We start from the raw sequence: 18,802 nt of genomic DNA on the forward strand, positions 1-18,802 counted from the left end.
AAAAAAGATACAGGCAGGGTGTGAACCCTGGGGAACCATGGTTTCCATGGACATCTCAGGCTTGTGCAAGCCTGTAGGCCAGCTACATAGTGGGAGGGAGTTGGGCTGGCCCAGGGAGCACCTCCAGGGCCCCCTCACTGACTCAGAAATGCCAGCTGGAGGCCGAGACCCACCCCAAGGAAGGGAGAGGATGGCTGAGATTGAAGCTAGGAAAGTCTGGATGGGTTGAACTGCCCCAGGGTCTTGGGGCTGACAATGATCACCTGCTGATGCTGCAGTGCTCACTGGCCAAACACAATGAGCACCCATTATATGTCAGGCACACTAGATGAGGTCAAAGAATAGTGAGACATATGCAGAGAACAAGATAACAGCCCTTCTGTCAGCCGGGCAGCCTCTGGCCAGACCCAGGGCAGCAAGACAGCAAAGGGGGCTCCCGACACCACACAGGTACAGTTCTCACCTGGGCACAGTCTCTCTCTTTCCTGCCTGGGACACTCCCTGTGCTAAGACCTGGACTACAGTAGGGGAAGCAGCTGGCCAGGACCTGGGAGATGGTCAGGAGTCATGCAGGGTGACAGCACACACTACCCATTCTTGTTTGCACACAGAAGGGGCTGCAGGGAACAAGTGAAGCTGGTGCTATCCTGGGACCTGTAGGAAGGTGACCAATACTATCCCTAGGCCAGCAAGATGATATGGCAGGCTTTCTGGAAGCAGACGCCAAGGTCCCACAGGGTGTGAGGCTCATCTTCCTGAACGTCAGCTCTTTTTTGTCCTGGCCAACACTGGGTTGCCATTTACGAAGACACTGCTGTGCTTGGCCCACATGAACCTAAGAAGCCGTACATCCAGTCACCTCTCCCTTGCTGCTCCAAACCAAAAGACCTGGCATGAGATGGGGGGTCTTCTCTTGTCCTACAATACAGCAGCTAAAATGCCATAAGGTGAAAGTACATAGTGCTGCAACGGACACAAGGAAGCAGTACAGCTGGGTGGTCCCATGAGGGTTCCTCTCACAGATGGGGCACGTGCCAAGCCCCACTGAGAGGCGAAGAACCAGCAGGCAGCAGCTTTTGTCTCCTGCCTTGCAGCTAATGTTCCCACTGCCCCTGAAGCTTCAACAAATGACACCGTGGGACTCAGGAGCAGGTGAGACAGTCAAACATCAAAGATACAGTCCTGCAAGGGGGCTGTCAACAAGAGTGTTCCTGCATTCTGCCTGGGCTAGAACCCATTGTTGGGTGTGTTCAGAGCCCATGATGCAACTACACTACTCCCAGTGTGAGACAGCCTCCACCCTGGAAGGACAAGTCCCGGGCTCTGTGCCAGTCTGGCAAGCTCACCTTCTTACTGAGCTGATGGTTCTCCTTCTCCAGCTCCCCACACTTGAGGCTGCTCTCCTCCAGTGCCAGGGATGCATCTCGAAGTCCCTGGATCGTGCTCTGAAGGCTCTGGTTCTCCTTCTCCAGCTTTAGGATGCGGCTAGAAGCGCATTCGTTCAGCTCAAACACAAATGACTTCCTGGAGGCTGAAGCACAAAGTGGGTCAGAGCCCATGCTCTGGAGCCTCCACTTCCACTCTTCCCAGAGCCGCACACCTCGAGCCCAGTTTGGTACCCACTTCTGGCTCCTCCACTCCCACCTCTCTGCTAGCTTAGTTGGGCTTAAGAAGAGAGCAGGTTGCAGGGCAGGAGCCAATGCAGACGCTAAAGATCATGTAACTTGCAGGGACCATTTGCTTACCACGCTGTTAATCTGGTGGCCTATTCAAGGACTGCAGAGACCAACAGAGAGAGCTAACAGGCAATGTTTCCTGTGCCCACTGCAAAAGCAGCACACATCAGGACTGCTCAGCAGGAAAGGCAGTTAGTGAGCAGCGGTTCTGCTGCAGGGGGTGGAAAGCTATGCTGCCCAGTGCCTGCCAGCCTGGGTGAGAACCTTGGCACAGACTTCTTCTTATGACTGTATAAGTCATACTTAAGCAAATTGAAAGTTACGCAAATGGCTTTAAAAATTCCAAGTGCGATAAACATATAAGCTAAAGATTTTTTTTTTTTTTTTTTTTTTTTTTTTTTTTTTTTTTTTGGTACCGGGGATAGAACTTGGGACCTTGCACTTGGGAGACATGCAGTGCAACCACTGAGCTAAATACCTGGACCTAAGCTAAAGATTTAAAAGAGGCAGACTGTCTACTCTGGTTTTGAGCAGCTCAAATGTAAGCAGAGATGGGAACACAGTCCTGAGACAGGACCACAGCAGGTGAGTCGGGGCTTTGGGGGAAGAAAGGCCTCTGCAGGAGGGCTCAAGGCTGCTTCGCCCATCGTGAGCTGAGCCTGAGCACACTATGCTGCTAACACAGGGGTCTTCACCCCACATACACACCTGCTCCTCAGTCATCACCTTCTAGGCTGTGAGGATCAGAGGCTGTGGGTTTTCACAGCAAACCCCCCACATGCAAATGTAGAATGAAGTGTGTGCTCAGACACCCTGGGTGAATGAAAGGGCTATCAGGTCTTTCTTTTTCCCCTTCGAGCTTCCGAGCTTCCATTCTCTACCAAGGCCAACAGCAGGGGTGGAAAGGAACAACAGGTAAGGTAGCAGTGTCCAATATGTACACAGATGAAGACATCTGGGGCTTTGTCCTGATTATGCTACCCCAAAAAACCCTAACCTAACCTAAATTAATATACCAACCTAAAATAAACCTAAACTAACTCAGAATCTCTGGTCACCTGGACAGTACCTCTGGCATTTGTGGGGGAAAAGGAAGTTTTTTATTGGGGTAAGATATACATAAGAAGCACAAGGACCCGAGTTCAATCCCCAGTACCAAAAAAAAAAAAAAAAAAAAAAAAAAAAAAAAAAAAAAAAAAAAAAAAAAAAAAAAAAAAAAAAAAAAAAAAAAAAAAAAAAAAAAAAAAAAAAAAAGATATACATAAGATTTACCACATTTTTAAATGTGCAGCTCTGTGGGCTTAGGGGTGCTCACGTGTTCCCCCACCATCACCACCCTCCATCTCTTTCTCGTCTTCCCAAACTGTCACTGTACCCATGGAGAGTAATTCTTGAGCTTTTACAAGTTGAACAATGGAATCGACAGCAGGCAGCTTACTACCCAACAACCAATGGTTCTCCACTGAGCACCCTGCTCATCAGCAGCCCCAGCAACCAGGATCTGCTTTAATAGATGAGGACGCTGCCCCTCTGCAGGCCACCAGGGCCAGGAGAAGGTGAGTCTTCCCCATCTTACCTCATCTGGACTCACAGGAGGCAGTGAGCACCCCATGGGGCAGGTTCACTACCCTCACTCTGCAGATGAGGAACTCAAGTTCGAACAGGTTACATATTCGCCCTGGTCAGCCACTTACCAAGTGGGGGAGCCAAGACTCTTAATCCAAGTCACACCATACATTCAAAGTATATTCTGGGGGCTGGGGTGTAGCTCAGTAGTACATTGTGTATTCAGCATGCAGGAGGCCTTGGGTTCAATGCCCAGCACCAGAGAAAAAAGTCTAAAACACATGGAGTCAGGCACAGTGGCACACGCCTACAGTCCCAGGTACTCAAGAGGTTTGAACCCAGGTGTTTAGGGCCAACCTGGGCAACACAGCAAGACATAGTCTCTTTAGGAAATAAGTACTTTAAAAAAATTATAAGAACAAATCTTCAGGCTTTGCTTGTGCTGTTTCACACAAGACATTATCACTATCACTAAGAATAAATCGTAATTATTGACCTTGAAAGGCTCACAAACTATACTGAAAGAGTCCATTGGTGAGGACTTCCACGCCACCAGCCACACTAGTCTCAGAACTTAACGCAAACATGGACCATGTGACAGACAGAGGCAGCAGTACCACCTCTGTGCAACCAGGGGGCAGCGGTTCCCCCCAGTGGACTTGGATGTCAGAGGCAGGGGAGTCTGCAGCTTCCACCCCGGACATCTCCCAGACTCTGGCACAGGGCACAGGCCCCAAAGCACAGACAGAAGTAACTGTTCATAGTAACAGCTCATAGTAACTAACTGAGTCTAATTTTGGAATGGACAGGAGTAAATATTCAGCTGCTTTCAATAATGTATTATTCTTAGGGATGCTTACTAGGATTTTAAAAAGCCACAACCAGAACAAGCCAAAAGCCCTACCACACTCTGTGAAAGGCTAAGTAAACATTAACTTGAACTATCAGGTGCACAGGAATGGTGAACGGGTGCTATTTTCAAACACAGGAACCAGCTCATTGTTTGCCTGGCGCTGAAGCTTCCTGCTCCAGTGCTGCATGCCTGCCCCTCCACACCCCCCTCCTTCCCACAACTGCCACGTTATATTGGGGGGGGCCAGCAGAGGGCAGCCATGCAAGCCCCAGAGGACAAGGCCTGGCAGGTCTTGGGAGCAGCAGCCACTGCACATCTTCACACAGAAGAGAGAGGACAGGCTGCATCCATCTTGCCCAATTATGCAAATAAACTGAGGAAGTAATGCCCAGTGTACATTTATAGCAGCTATTAGAGACCACTGGGGACTCTCCTGCCATCCAGGGCTTTCAGACATCCAGACAGGCTTAAGATGTCCCCTGGGTGTCAGTGTGCCATGATCTGGAAGCTCCTGAGTGGCCATATGGGAACCTGAGCAGCCTAGCAACACTTAATTTGTATTTTGCGTCCTGACATCCAGGCTGCCAGACCCTTGGAACTCTCCAGGGGGAGGACTGTAATGAAACAGTTCCAAATGGCTCTTGAAGGGAATTATATTCACTTGGGGTGAATGGATGGGCCACCATGAGGATTCTGTGCCAGGACTTGGCTGTCTGGATGAGGACACAGTTGCGGTCCGGCTGGCTCTTGGCAAGGCGCTACCTACCATCTGACAGCTCTGCGTTCTTAGATAGCTGCTCTAGTTCCCAGCCCAGGTGGGCTGATTCGTTCATGCTCTGCTTCTGGGCAATCTCCAGAACCATGTTTTCTTCCAGCAGCTCCTCTATTCGCTTCTTATCTGTGTCTCGGTCCTAGGGCAGGAGAGGGAAGGAATGAGGCCAGGCCCTGGTTGGGCCCCAGACCAGGGCATCCATCCACTGCCAGCCACTGAAGATGTAGGGATGGTAGGTGCCTGCTCATTTCCAGACACAGAGCTGCAGAGTCCACCACATAAGCCCCCCTGTGACAGTGACAGCCATCAGACTGGCCACATAGGTTCCAGAGAGAAGCCCAAAGACTCTAACCAAATGCTGAGTGATCATGGGACACCCTGAGCAGGGCTCTCGAGCAGGCACTTTGGTGATGGGCAGTTCTGTGGCTCTGGAACCTCAAAAGCTCTGCAGAAGCAGACATCCCTGCCCCACCCACAGTGGAAACCCCAGCAGGGATGTTCACCCTTACAGAAAAGCAATGCAGAAGTCAGGCTTAACTGCTTTGAGGCGTTAAGTGCCCACTCAAGCCCGCTGAGCTCACAGCCAAAACATCAGAAGGGCCTGGCCCACACCCCACCCGGATCCACACATGGCACCTGCACAGCTGCCAATACCAATTCCAAGTCGTGCAGCTTGGATTTCAGCTGCAGGTTCTCCTTCTCCAGCTCGTGGACTTTGTCACCGCGCGCCCGGGCAGTGGTCAGCTGCTCCTCCAGCATGGCCTTGGTTTCAATTAAGATGATGTTGTCTTCTCTCAGCTCCTGGGGAGCAAAAGCAGGGAGGAGGTGCCAGACTCAAGTCATAGGATCCTCAACCCAAGCTCTTTCAGACCACCTCAGTCCAGGCACAAGTGCGTGACAGAAGGTCTGACTCCACTTTTTATCATTCTTACCTTTTTCCATGAGGCAAGGACTCGTGGACTTTCTCTACTAAAAAACAAATCCAGAAATCAAGAAAATACTGAACTTGGAAAAAGCAGGCCAGGACCAGGGATTGGCTAAGGCGTTGACACTGAGGACCTCACTCAATGGACAAGGGAACCCTGTTGAAAGACCCACCACTTCTCTCATCTGCGTTTCCTCAAGTTAGGGGGAGGCTGAGAATCTATGAGGGGCCCCCAGGTCTGAGTGTGTTCCATTCAACATTCATCCCACCAATCAGCATCCTAGAAAAAAGTGGCCATTCAGGAGGCTTTCATGTAGCACACAGTTGCTATTTGAGTATTTTACACACGTTCCCTTGGCCAAACAAAAGTGCTCAGCAGTTTCCTGGAAATGTCTTTACAGCAGTTAAGTTGCAGCACAGCAGACCAAGCAAACATGAGCCCCACAGAGCCATACTGCTGAAGGGCCCACCGGGTCTGTGGGCCACCCTTCTGCAGGCCCTAGTCCTGGGCCCTCTCAGTATCTCTTGTCCTCTGACCCTGAGGCCCAACACACCTACAGATTACATCGTGGGTTGAGGCAGGAATTTCTGTTTATTCATTACACACTCACATCTCCATCTCCTGATGGGCCCAAATCCAAGGCTCTCTGTGAAGGGGAAACCACCCGCTTTCCCTTTGGGTGGCAGTTTTGATCAGAGCCTGGCAGCCAGGCACAGCTTGCTCCTAGACTCTGGGCTGTCCTGCATGTCCTCTCTCTGTCCCTCCCCTGCAGTGGTCCCCAGTCACCAGCCCTCCTCCCTGCAGCAGCACTCAGGGGGCGGGGAACAGCCTCTTCGATGATAAAGGACTGACTCAAGTACGCTAAGGATCAAGTCCAAAGTCACAAACCCACTAAGGGCCAGAGCTGAGCTTGGACTGCTTCCCCAACTATCCTCAGTCAGCCCCCTAGATCCCATCTTCGGGGGGCTCACATGGGAAGAGAGGCCCAGACTACTGCTAATGATGTGGAGCCAGAGGATGAGGGTTTCAAGCAGGAGGAAGGCCCAGCCGCCCCTCTCTGGTTGCTGCCTGCCCTGTTTTCACCCCATGTTCCAACAGGGTCTACCTATCCCTAGCCAAAGCCCTTAGCAACCACAGCACAGGCTGTTCCTTCATCCTCACAGCCAACTACTACAGCCTTCGAGAGTTGACATGAGCTGCCCCTCTGAGAAGTGCTTGAGCCCACTCCCTCCTACTGCTGAGTCAGGTATTTGAGCTCCCATATTCCCTGGGCCTGCTCTCCTCTCTGAGACTCCTCAGGACAGGCCCATCCCACTTCCCCTTTCACGAGCCTCACATAAGTATTCAATGACACCTGTCAATCACATAGCAAGGGGACAGGGTGACTAACGAGGTGGGCTTTGAAGGACTTGGACACTTTCAAAGTCAGGGGTGAACAGAGGTGGCAGGAGAGGAACACAGCATCCAAAGGTATGGTTCCTAACTGCCATTCAAATCCTCCTCAGTTTCCCTGTGGTTTCAACCTCCCCTGTTAACAAGCAGCAGAAATATCCCAACCTCCCACCTGCCTTGTGATGGCTTGTGTTCACATGTCTCCCCAAAGCCTCATCTGGATGAGGTAGGGCTTCCTTTTTCAGAGGTGGTCACATCTGGAATGTGTGATGCTGGAATTAAGGGCGTGTGATCACTACACATGAGCAGTTTGGTACCACCCGAATCCCAGTAGTCTGGGTGGGATGAAAGGGGCAGAAAGAGGATGTTAAAGTCCCACTTGTTGCTTTTGCTACTGTGTGGGCGCCATGAACTGTTTCTCCTCTGCGACACCCCTCCGCCAAGTGCCACCCAACCTTAGAGCCAGATGATTATAGACTGAAATCTCTACGAACTGTAAGCTAAATAATCACCTTTCTCCCTTTAACTTCGGGTGTGAGGTTTTTTATCTCAGCCGGAGAAAAGTAACTAAGACATACCTCACATACTCAGGACCTCAGAGGTGAGCAAGAAGAGTGGAAAGACCCATGCCAAGCTTCCACAAGCCCAGCATTCCACCCAGGGGGAATGCAGGAGAAGGCCAATCCTGTGTCTCTGGGCTGCTGCCCACGGCCACTTGCCTACCACAGCCAATCCCAAGTGAACCAGGAGGCTATTTAAAGGTTGATCTAGCCCAGCTTAACTTATGAACTCATAGGCTGGACTTCAGGGCTTGTCCCCAGGTAGCTGACAAATCTATTCTTTTCGAGAGTGAGTAAATGTGTACTAGTGTGTGTATGGTCTGGGGAATGAACCCAGGGCCTTCTGCACTGAGCTACATTTCCAGTCTTTTTTTTTTTTTTTTTTGAAACAGGATCTTGCTAAATCACTAAGTTGCCCAGGGTGGGCTCACATTATAGTCCTCTGGCCTCACCCTCCCAGAATGCTGGGATTACAGGTGTGCAGCATCATGCCTGCCTGAGAGTCAACTTCTAATGTGCTACGAGAACTTGCAGCTCCAATCAGGCATAGAGGAGACTGGGGCAGTCCCCATGTCTGCCATGGACTCTATATACAGGGTTCTTCCTTCCTAAGAAGGGCATGAAAACAAGGAGATGTGGGTTAGATAAAAGTGTGTAAAACCTAACATGCACAGTGTCTGGGACTCGCCAGCTGCTGTCACAGTCACCTCATGGCCTACAGGACATGGTGCCCCACAGCACTCACCCCCAGAACAGCCACAGGTTAATGGGCAAAAACTGGTTTTCAAGGGCTGCCAGAGGTGTGGCTCAATGGCACAGCACTTGCCTAGCAAGAATGAAACCCTGGGTTCCATCCCCAGTACAAAAGAGAGGGAAAAAAACTAAACTCAAAACAAAATATGGTTTCCATGGGGAACTCTCGCCCCCCTCACAAGCATCAAACACCAAAGGGGATGCAGAGTCACAGAAACAAACAGCTCCCTTCCAGCAAGCTCCAGATCACAGTATCACATGGCTACCATGGGCTCCCTGGTGTCCAGAGCAATAGAGAACCGGCAGGGCCCTGAGGAGGAGGGATGGCCTGGCCACTGGAGTCAGGCCTGGAAACTTCTACTCAGTAAAATCAGGCCTGACCAATCCTACTGTTTGGCTGGCCTCACTGAAATGCCTTCTGCTCCCCAGGAATCCCACTTGATTTATGCACGGCCCAACCCATGAGCTAGGCATGGTGGCACAAGCCTATAATATAACCTAAGTACTTGGGAGACTGAGGAAGGACGATCACAAGTTCAAGCCCAGCCTGGGCAACTTAGTGACTTAGTGAGACCCTGTCTCAAACAAATACAAACATCAAAAAACAAACAGTGGTTTCGATGCCTGCCTTGCAACCGCAAGATCCTGAGTTCAATCCCCAGCACAAAACAAACAAAAAAAAAAAACAGTAAAGGTCTGTCCAGCTCAGGTATTCCATATGCTGAATCTCATCAGAACTCCCTGGAAGAAACAATCATACATGTACTGCCCCACGCTGAAGCAGATTTCCCTGGGTTTGTGGTATTCTAAGTTAAACTCCCTAGATTTAAACACTCCGGCTTATGACATGAAACTTTAGCTCCAAGTGAACTGTGAGAGGCTGGGGCACTCCCTGGGCCCACCCGAGGGACCCTGGGGGCAGCATGCACTGCAGTTCTCCAGTGCCTCTAGACCACCCCCCCAGGACCCCTCCCTGCTTGTCTTCTGGAGGGGAGGCTCACACCAGCGCATTCCATCCCAGTCCACATGCTTATCAACTGCGACACTGGGTGTTATTAATTCATCTTCAATTTCTCATCTACAAAAAGCAGAGGAAGTCACTGTGGCTACCACAATTTGCAAGGGCCACCATGAGGTTTAAATGAAATGACTCAGCTGAGCTCCACAGGGCTCCTGGCCCCATAAACACAGTTGCTACTGCTCATTTAAAAGCTGCACAGAGCACCTGCGGACCACAGGCTACATTCTATTCAGCCCTGCAGGTCACAGTCCTGTCACAATTACACTGCGCTGCAAAGGAAGCACAAGGCCCCCCCAGATAACAAATGGGTGTGGCTGTATTCCAACAAATTTCATTCGAAGGGGATTTCTAAAGGAAACGTGAGGCCAGGGCCAGCAGAGCTCACCACCAGCCCTAATCTGGCCCTGGCCTGGGACTCCTGAGTCTGAAGGGGACACAGAGGGTGGGCAGGCCCAGGAAGCACCTGTGTGAAGCTGGAAGGAAGGGCTGTGCTCGTGAGGGCAGCGATGGAATGAGATTTCATCCTGGGAGCAGCAGAGAGGCGCCTGAGGAACTGCTGGAAAGGCCATGCTGGCAGCAGGACACAGGGACACACAGGGCCAGTTTAGATCTGGGGACAGCATCCTGCCTACAGGCACTGAAATAATCTGCAGGCCCAGGACATGAGGAAGCTGGACACGTACACTCATCAAGTTCCTGCCTTGTATGGTGACATGGCAGATAAGGGAGGACAACACTAGGGCTGGGAAAAGGAAAGAACAGAGACAGCCTGAAATTTGGCTTAAGTCCCTGAGCTAGTGGACAGTAACTCCAGCGTAGAGACAGCATGGTCAGGTTTGAAGGGGAAAGAAAGAATGTGACACAGTAACCCTGAGACTGCTGTGCATATCCAGTTCTAGACAGCCAGAGAGGGAGCCAGCCTAATGATTAAGGCACTGGACTCAAATAAAGGAAGATTTCCCAAGCACCTTCTCCCCTGAAGGAGGCAGATACTTTGGGGAGATCTGCAGGAACCTTGCAGTAAAGGCAAGCAGGCTGCCTGGGGCCTGACAGGCCAAACCCATAGCAACTGCCCCACCCCAGGCACCACCACTGTCATCGTAGGTATGGCTTTAGACTGGGGGACAGACAGCCCGAGACTGATCATTAACCCAGCCCTAACTGCTGGTGCCTTGCCAGCAACCCACCCCACCTCTCTGGCTGCCTCCTCACTGTGAGATCTGGTCCAGAGGCCTTATCTCCTCTCTCCTCCCAGCACAGAGCTGGCCAGGATAAGCACATTGCACATAGTCCTGGGCCCAGGAGGCCAGGGCACCAGGGCTTTGGAGACGCCCAGACCAGGCCCCTTCCTCCCACAGATGGGACATATGTGCCCAACACCCAGCAAGTTGGTGTCACAGCCAGGACTGTCCTCACTGAGTCTTGGCCTCTCCGGATGCTTATTTTGAATCCACAGCTGCCTAGAAAGCTGTCAGTCCACACAAGAGCTAGGAAAGACCCAGGTCCACTCTGCCTGGGATGCACACAATGTCTGTGCATCTACCCTTGGCTTTGTGGAAATTCTCAGCCAGTCATAAAATATAGGAAAGAGAAGATTCCGAGCAATGTCTCTCCTCCACCCTCCCCCGACACAGCCCTCTGCCTGAGCCTCTGGTCTCATTTGCTCGGCCCTGAGCATGACTGCTGTTTGCAAAGGGAAGTCAAGGGCAGTCGGGGACCCACCTCATATTTCTTGCCATTCCAGGGTCACCCACGCTGCTCCTCTTTGTGTCTTTTCAACTCTTATGTAAACTAAACCAGGACCAGATGCCAAAAATTTAAAACAACCTATGTGGACTTGTGTCCCATGTTTTTCTATCCAAAATTAACCTCACCTCATCCTGACTGTGTCCTTGAAGCACCACCGTGCTCGCTCTCTGGTGACCTGTGTCGGTGTTTCCCAGACCCAGGCTGGGCAGGCTCTCAGGGAGGACGCCCAGTTCCACCACAGGACCTAGAAACGTCACACCTATAGACAGCCTGCACAACAGCATGGCCAGGTTCCTGCTTCTGCTTGCCTGCATATTGCGTCTAACACCACTGACTCCAATCTGGAGGAAACAAACCCTCATGGTGTTCCCTGGCCTTTCGCCCAGACTGCAAGACTACTGCAGAGAGTTGGGGCTCCTCTGCCTGATGCCATGGTCCCTGAGGCTGTGTGACAGGCTCTGTGCGTGCAGTCAAGGAAGATAGGGTCCCCACCCTTGGGAAGGGCTCAGCACCACACACTGAGCCCACAGAGGGTCATGCCCAGCCCACAGATGGTCCTGCAAGCCCCATCCATGGCAGGAGGAAGCCCCAAGCACAGAGCTTCAGAAGAAAAACACCCTGCCCCAGCCTGGGAGAAGGGAAGGTCCAAGGGAGAGAGCTCACATAAGACAGATTTCCAAGACCTGCTCCCTAGGGTCTGGAGAGTCAGAAAAATGCATATTTTGTTTGGTACTGGGGATGAATGTTTTACTATTATACATCTGCCAAAGTCAAAATAATTGCACCACACACACACACACACACACACACACACACACACACACACACACACACACACACCTGTATGCACACACCACCTAGAGTCCACAACCAACATTTACTATATTTGCTCTGTCATGTACCTACCTGTCCATCTAGCCAGCCCTCTATCCATTTTACTTTTGTTTATCCTTGGATCTTCTTTAAGATCTGCACATCTGCAACTCAGCCTCAACTCACTCATTTCTGCACGGTATTGTGAGCTTATAAGTGCTTAGAAAGTATTCCTTTTTCTTCAGTACCAGGAATTGAACCCAGGCCTCACACATGCTAGTCAAGCTACAAATGAGCTACATTCATAGTCCTTTTTCAAAAAAATTGCATTTTGAGACAAGGTCTCACTAAGGAGCCCAGACTAACTTTCAACTTGCAATCCTCCAGCCTTAGCGTCCGCAGTAGCTGGGATTACAGGTATATGCCACTTTACCCAGGGCTTAGAAATTATTCTTATCTCACTAGACATCCTTTGGAAATGTGCATTACTATACCATGAAAGAATCTGGATTTTCATATTAAGTTGGATACACTTCTTATTCAAACACAAACATGGATCCAACAGTCATCTGTTCATGAAGGCAGTGCAAGCCCCTTGACACAAAGCCCACTAAACACTAGAGAGACTGACTATGCTGGGCACAGACTACTGCTGCTATTGGGGGACAAGGCCCCTCTCAATCCTCAAGGACCCAGACAGCACCCGGGCCTCATGGCAAAGCAGCCTATCTCATGGTCTCTAAGCTACATTCTGCATTAACTCCAACACACACTTAGGTGCTCAGGTCGGCAGCCAGCCAGAGGAAGCCTGTGCTCCTGAACTTGGCCTCTGCTGTATCTGAGGAGCTGGGGGCTCACAAGTGCAGCAGATTCAGTGCTGCCCAAAGTGAACTGCAGGAGAGAATTCACTTAACAAGTGTTTCTCCAAACCCTCTGCATATGAAGGGCTGTTCCAGAGGCTAAGAACAATGCAAACCAGGCTGCTGTCCCAGGAGTCTATTCCATCTGGATTTGGTGGAGCCACCTGCCCACCAGCATCCACACGAGTCCCACAGCAGGGGAGAAATGACACCGTGCTCCTTAGGCCTTTTCAGCTGCCTCAGAAACTGCCTGGCTGGATGAGACACCGGGATTGTTCCCTACATCAAACAAGTCCCCTCAATAGGTGCTAATGTCCTGGTCTCCCCTCTGGGTGGAAGTGTTTACACAAGGGACCAGCACCACATCTAAAGCCCTGGGATGAGCAACAGGGACCGAATCTCAAAATCCTCAGGAAAGTGAGTTCTGGAAGCCACAGTGGACACAAGGCCACTGGGATGAGTGGTCAAAGCATCAAGGATCTCTCATGGGTCTCAGTTTAATTCTGACTTCCTCACTTGCACTAAACCAGGCACAGTGTTGCATACCTACAGAATGAGCACTTGGGAGCCTGGGGCAGAAGAATCCCTCAAGGCCAGGAGTTCAAGGCCAACCTGGGCAGCACAGCAAGATGTGGCTCAAAAAAATACAGGAATAACATAAAATAAAAGCACTTGGTAGAGCTTCTGCTGGGTGAGGATGTACTAGCTAACCTGGCTCTACACCAGTTACTGTGCAAGGATTTCACCCCTCTCATCTTTAAAAACCTGGTATTAGCATTCCTATTTCATTGATAAGGAAAGTGAGTCCTAGCAAATTACTCCAGAAATCACAAGAAGCCTTTAAACAAATCCACAAATGGAAGACCTTCAGGTGGCATGAAGTAGGAGAGAAAACCCTAAAAGAAACCACTGCCCTTCACCAACCAACCACGTTCCTTCCCTCATCCATGTGACACTTTGGGACAGGAAAGGATGGAGAGGGAGGCCCCAACAGGGGGTCCAGAGAGGCTGCAGCGAAGGGGACACTCCCACTGTGAAACTCTTAGGACTCCTCCCAGTCCTCCAAGGACAGACGGTATCCAGAAGCCCAGCCCAGGACGCCTACCTCCATTCGGGCCTTGTAGAAGTCCACATCGTGCAGCTTTTCCTTGCAGCGAACCAGCTCCATCTCTAGCCTCTCCACACGGTTTGCCTTCTCCCGAAGGGAGTCCAGCTCGTCCCGGTAGGCACGGGCAGACCGGGCATCGGCTGCCAGCTGTATGTTCTGTAGGGTGGGCAATAGCGGTGAAGACAGCAATAGGGCAACCCTCTGGGGAGGGGGCATCCCAGGAAAAGCCAGTTCCTGGGGGCTGAGGAGCTCCGTGGGCATGCTACCCAGAGGGGTCTCCAGAGGCTGTCACCCCAGGGGTTCCCAGGTCTGTGGGACCTGCCTGACCTCTGGGCCCCATCACTGGGGCATCCCAGCCCACACAGGCTCCTGCTCACCTCCTGTTTGACCTTCTGCAGCTCCAGCAACAGCTGGTCCACCTCATGCCTGGTGTCCACGAGCTGCTCTGTCTTCTCCTCTCTGTGAAGTGATTAGAGGGCAGAGTGTGTGTGAGGTGGGGCTTCTTCCTTGCAGGCCCTGGAAGCAGCCACCACTTCCAGGAAAGGAGGGGACTCAAGCTTCGGGGAGCTGGAAGTGGATACGCCCATGGGGCCTGCAGAAATGTTCCAGGCTTTGGATTCTTTTCTCAAGTTTCTAACAGTTCCCCTCAAACCACCACCACCTGCCAGCCAAGTCTCCCTCCAAGTACGTAAAGAGAGCCTGGCTGCCACTCTAGTGCTGTACAACTGGGCTTGCATGGGGCAAAGGGAGGGGAGATGAATGCAGACAACTGCCCCAGGGATGGGTAAATGACATTCATCAGCAGCAGGAAACGAGGTAAGGACCGGCTCCCCAGATGTGGCAAAGTGCCTCCACTCTCTACCCAAGAACACACCCCTACATGCAGCCATCCGAGCCCCACAATGGGCCCATGTGGGGACAGCAGTCTACTTCCATAGGCAATGTGTAATGTTTGGGAGCCAGAAGACAAGGGAGAAGCCCCCCACCACCACAGAGGAATGGGGACTGGTTGCTGGTCACCCAGCTCACTGGAGCAGCCCCGCCAGGCCCAGGGCCCTCCTGTTTGTAGCACCACATGTGCAAGCTGACTGCACACTAGAAACAGGTCTGTAGCCCCCACAAAGAAGAAGGAAAATCAGCCGGGCCACTCACAGGTCCTGCCTGACACGCCGAAGCCTGGCCTTGGTGTCAGCCAGCTCCACTGCCAGGTGCTGCTTGTCCTCACTGGAGAGGCTGCTAGTGGGGCTGGGTGTGGAGTCTGCACTGGACGACTTGATAGGGCTGGGTGGGTGCTGTGCCTGCAGGTAGTCCCGCTCCTGTGTCAGGTCTACAATCAGCTGCACCAGGCAGACAAAGGGCAGAGGAGGACACACAGGCTCACCAGGGGACTCCTGGAGACCACACAGTGCTCAGGCTAGCGTGGGTAAAACGCTACCCAAAGAGAAGAAATCTCTGCGGAGACTGAGAAACTAGGAGCAGGGCATTAAAAGAGAGTTAGTTGCACATTTTCTAAAAGAGGTGAGATACTTAGTGGAATAAGGAGGAGTGAATGAGAAGATGAGGGACCCCAAGCTCAGCGTCCTGGTAATTTCTGTCCTGTGGATGCCTCTGCAGTGACTTCACCCCAGAGGTCGTAGCCAAGGGGAGCACTCATGCCCCATCCCCACCAGACCCTGCGCAGTAGGACAGGGAGGGGCCAGGCCCAAGATGGAGACAGGAGAGAGAGGCAAGTGCGCCCCCACCCGCCCCCTGGCTGCAGCACACCTCAGTGCACTCGTCCCGCTCGTCGATGAGTCTGCGCAGGTGGAACACCATGCTCCTGGACAGGGCCTCCAGCTCCTCCGGGGCCACATCCGGCAGCTCCAGCCACTGCAGGTCGAACACGTTCTCCTGGTTGTGGGTCACCTGTAGGCACACAGTCCAGCACTGCGGAAGCCAGCACAGGTGGCCCTGGGGTCCTGAGCGCCTGTCTGCCCACAGCTACTGGGCAGAAGACCCAGGCAGAGACTGGAGCCTGGCTCACTGGGACATGTGACAGCACCTCATGTGCAAGACATTATTAATCCCAGACTGGCTGACATACTTCCTGCGGTGAGCAGAAGGGTTCCTTCAATGAGTTAGGCAAACTCTTCAGCGGAGCCTCACTAATACCAGCCACTTCTGCTTACAAGTCTTTTAATACCAGAAAGCACTTGGCACTGTTCCACTAAAAGGTCCCAGGATGGTAAGATATTTATCTGCACAGAGCTATATCAATTTACAACACAAAGAAGATTAGCCTCTGAAAAGGACGAGGACTACGACTAATGTTTCTTAAAATAAATTCACACAAAATGTTAAGCATCCTATGTCAGAATGGTGGGTGCCTAGCAATCCTGAATTCTGTAGGGGGAACTATTCAAAAAGCTAAAGCAATTTTCAGCTAAGCCCATTACGCATACAAGCCTCAGAAGACCACCTGGTTTTGTCCCTTTCCATCAGCAGGGATGTGGCGAGTTCTCTTATCATTGGAAGAGAAATATTATAGTGCTCAGGTCTCAAAGGGGAGAAAAAAACAAAGAAACCAGCCTATCTATACTTGGCAAAACACCCCAGAAAAAAAAATCTGAAATTATGCAGAGCAGTAGATGAAGACAGAGAATAGTTCTTTTTTGAAAAAGAAGAAAATAAACCCAAAGCATCAAAAGCAAAGACAAGATCATTTCAAGGACCTTTCAGTTCCTCCAAACACACCACCCTCTTTCTTCCCTCCCTCTCTGACAAAGGCCAAGTTTGAACACAGCTGACCCCTGAATTAGAGGAACCTGCATTCCATCAAACAGGTGGGAGCTGGGTCTGGGCCTGTTCTACACCAGGTCTGGAAAAATGAGTCTCGGGCCACCATGGTGGGCTTCAGGGACTCGATGAGTATGGTACAGTCACCCATGGAGCTTCAGGCTCACTTTCCTCTTCCCTTTGTTCTAACAAATAGATCCCTCATGGGTTCACCTGAAAATTTTTTTTTTCCTTTTACTGGGGATAGAACTCAAGACCTTGTGCTGCAAGGCAGGCACAGAGCCACTGAGCTAAATCCCCAGCCCTGGAACCTGAACTTTTAAAAAGCACCCAGTAAAATTTGAAACTTGTCCCCAGTGCCAACTACTGAATTTGATAATCACACAGAACTCTCCTGGTTGTGAACTTTCATTTATTTTAATATCCTGCTGTCTGGGCAGGCTGTAGTCAGTGAATGGCTACTGAATAGTCTCAAGGACCTCATCCCCAACCAGATTCATTTTCAAAACACAAGGAAATGAAAAGGCAGAACACATTTTAGACTGACAGGTGGCCAGGAATGGTTGAGAATATTTACTAAAGTACTGACTTTCCCTGGAGGCTGGCTCTGCTGGAACCCCTACCCTAAAATAAACTCTATGACAGCCGCTCCCAACCCCATCACCTGCATCGCCTATGAGAGCTCTATAGTCAGCTGCTGCTGCCAGTCACACACCAGCTCCTGTATATCTTCCACATGCCATTAATCTCCTCCATCTAATTAGACTGAGTGCTGAACCCATTTTCAGGTGGGTTCATGACCCTTGGGGAAGCCACTTTGGGCAGAGGGGTCCAGAAGGAGGTCTGGCCTGTCCTTTGCCCCCACCCTGGGGTTTGGGCTGGGGTTGAGTTCCCTGGGGCAGCCTCCTCCCAGAACTGGCTCATTTTTTGTTTTATTTTGTTTTTGGTACTGGGGATCAAACTCAGGTCCTCGCACTTGTGAGGCAGGCGGCCGAACCACTGAGCTAAATCCCTGGCCCTGGCTGGTTTTGATGTCCCACGAGGTGGCAGCCTGTTTTGCTGTGTGTCACTGACAGCAGCAGAGAATCTCTATAAAGATCAACCCATTCAGAGCATGGTGACAATTGCCAGAATACATTTCCAGGGCCTGTAAATCAAATTCTGAGCCTAAACCACTTGACAGCTCTTAAAAATAGTCTGAGTCCATATAAGGCAAGGAAAAGGAGGCAGAAGATGGCTTAACTGAGGTACTGTATTTTTTAAATTTTTTATTTTTATCCCTATTTTATTTTAGCTTGCTGAGGGCTACCTTCCCAAATAGAATCCATTTGTTAATCATCACTGAAACCTAAAATTAGTAAAATCATTCACGGGTGATGTTGTCTTTAACCTTCTCCAACACCATGGAGACGCTGCCACCTGGCTTGCCACAGGAGTGGGTCCACGGCTGAGCCCCCCACCGGAGCCTACCTCCTGGATGTGAGCCACGATGCCAGCCTGGGTCTCAATGTCCAGCTGTTTGATTCTTTCAATGAACTCCTCTTTCCTCTCACACTGTGAAGGGTTACAAGTGTCAATGGGAGCATTCTTCAGTGCTGTGCACCTGGGGCTGTGCCCACTGCCTCAAGTCATAGAGTTGCAAGATGAACGCCCACCCAGGCCTGGCCTCCTTCCTAACCAAGGCCGCCTTGTCACCCCACCAGCACTCAGACTGAGGCTTCTCTCAAAGTTGCTCCAATATCCACAGGAGCCTGTTTTTCAAAGCCCATCCTGAAGCCTCTCCCAGATGGAAAACATGGGGGTGGGACACAGAAGTATGTGCTTCTAGCAAGCTCTTAATAAGGAAAGATTCTTAAGTAAGGATGCAAAAGCCTGGCCACAGGGCAGAGGCAGGCTCCATCTGTAAAAGGTCAGCATTTTAGACTGCATTTGGTCTCTGTCACAACTACTCAAGTCTGCCACTTCACTAAGTAGCTAG

The 18,802-nt window shown here is 51.1% G+C and overlaps 1 protein-coding gene across 2 annotated transcripts in view; it reads right to left on the reverse strand.

Annotated features, from left to right (window-relative positions):
* Ccdc88c (coiled-coil domain containing 88C) overlaps positions 1–18,802 on the reverse strand; it is a 117,521-nt gene that overhangs the window by 36,498 nt on the left and 62,221 nt on the right. For both annotated transcript variants that reach the window (XM_033766762.1, XM_033766763.1), the window contains 8 exons: positions 18,295–18,378; positions 15,814–15,954; positions 15,202–15,386; positions 14,427–14,508; positions 14,047–14,205; positions 5,522–5,668; positions 4,862–5,006; positions 1,347–1,531 (listed from right to left, as the gene is read on the reverse strand). In XM_033766762.1, coding sequence (XP_033622653.1) covers positions 1,347–1,531; positions 4,862–5,006; positions 5,522–5,668; positions 14,047–14,205; positions 14,427–14,508; positions 15,202–15,386; positions 15,814–15,954; positions 18,295–18,378 — 1,128 coding nt within the window. The remainder of the gene's footprint in view (positions 1–1,346; positions 1,532–4,861; positions 5,007–5,521; positions 5,669–14,046; positions 14,206–14,426; positions 14,509–15,201; positions 15,387–15,813; positions 15,955–18,294; positions 18,379–18,802) is intronic.

This window comes from Fukomys damarensis, unplaced genomic scaffold (assembly GCF_012274545.1).
Source record: "Fukomys damarensis isolate Sample0158 unplaced genomic scaffold, DMR_v1.0_HiC HiC_scaffold_21, whole genome shotgun sequence".
Lineage (NCBI taxonomy): Eukaryota > Metazoa > Chordata > Mammalia > Rodentia > Bathyergidae > Fukomys > Fukomys damarensis.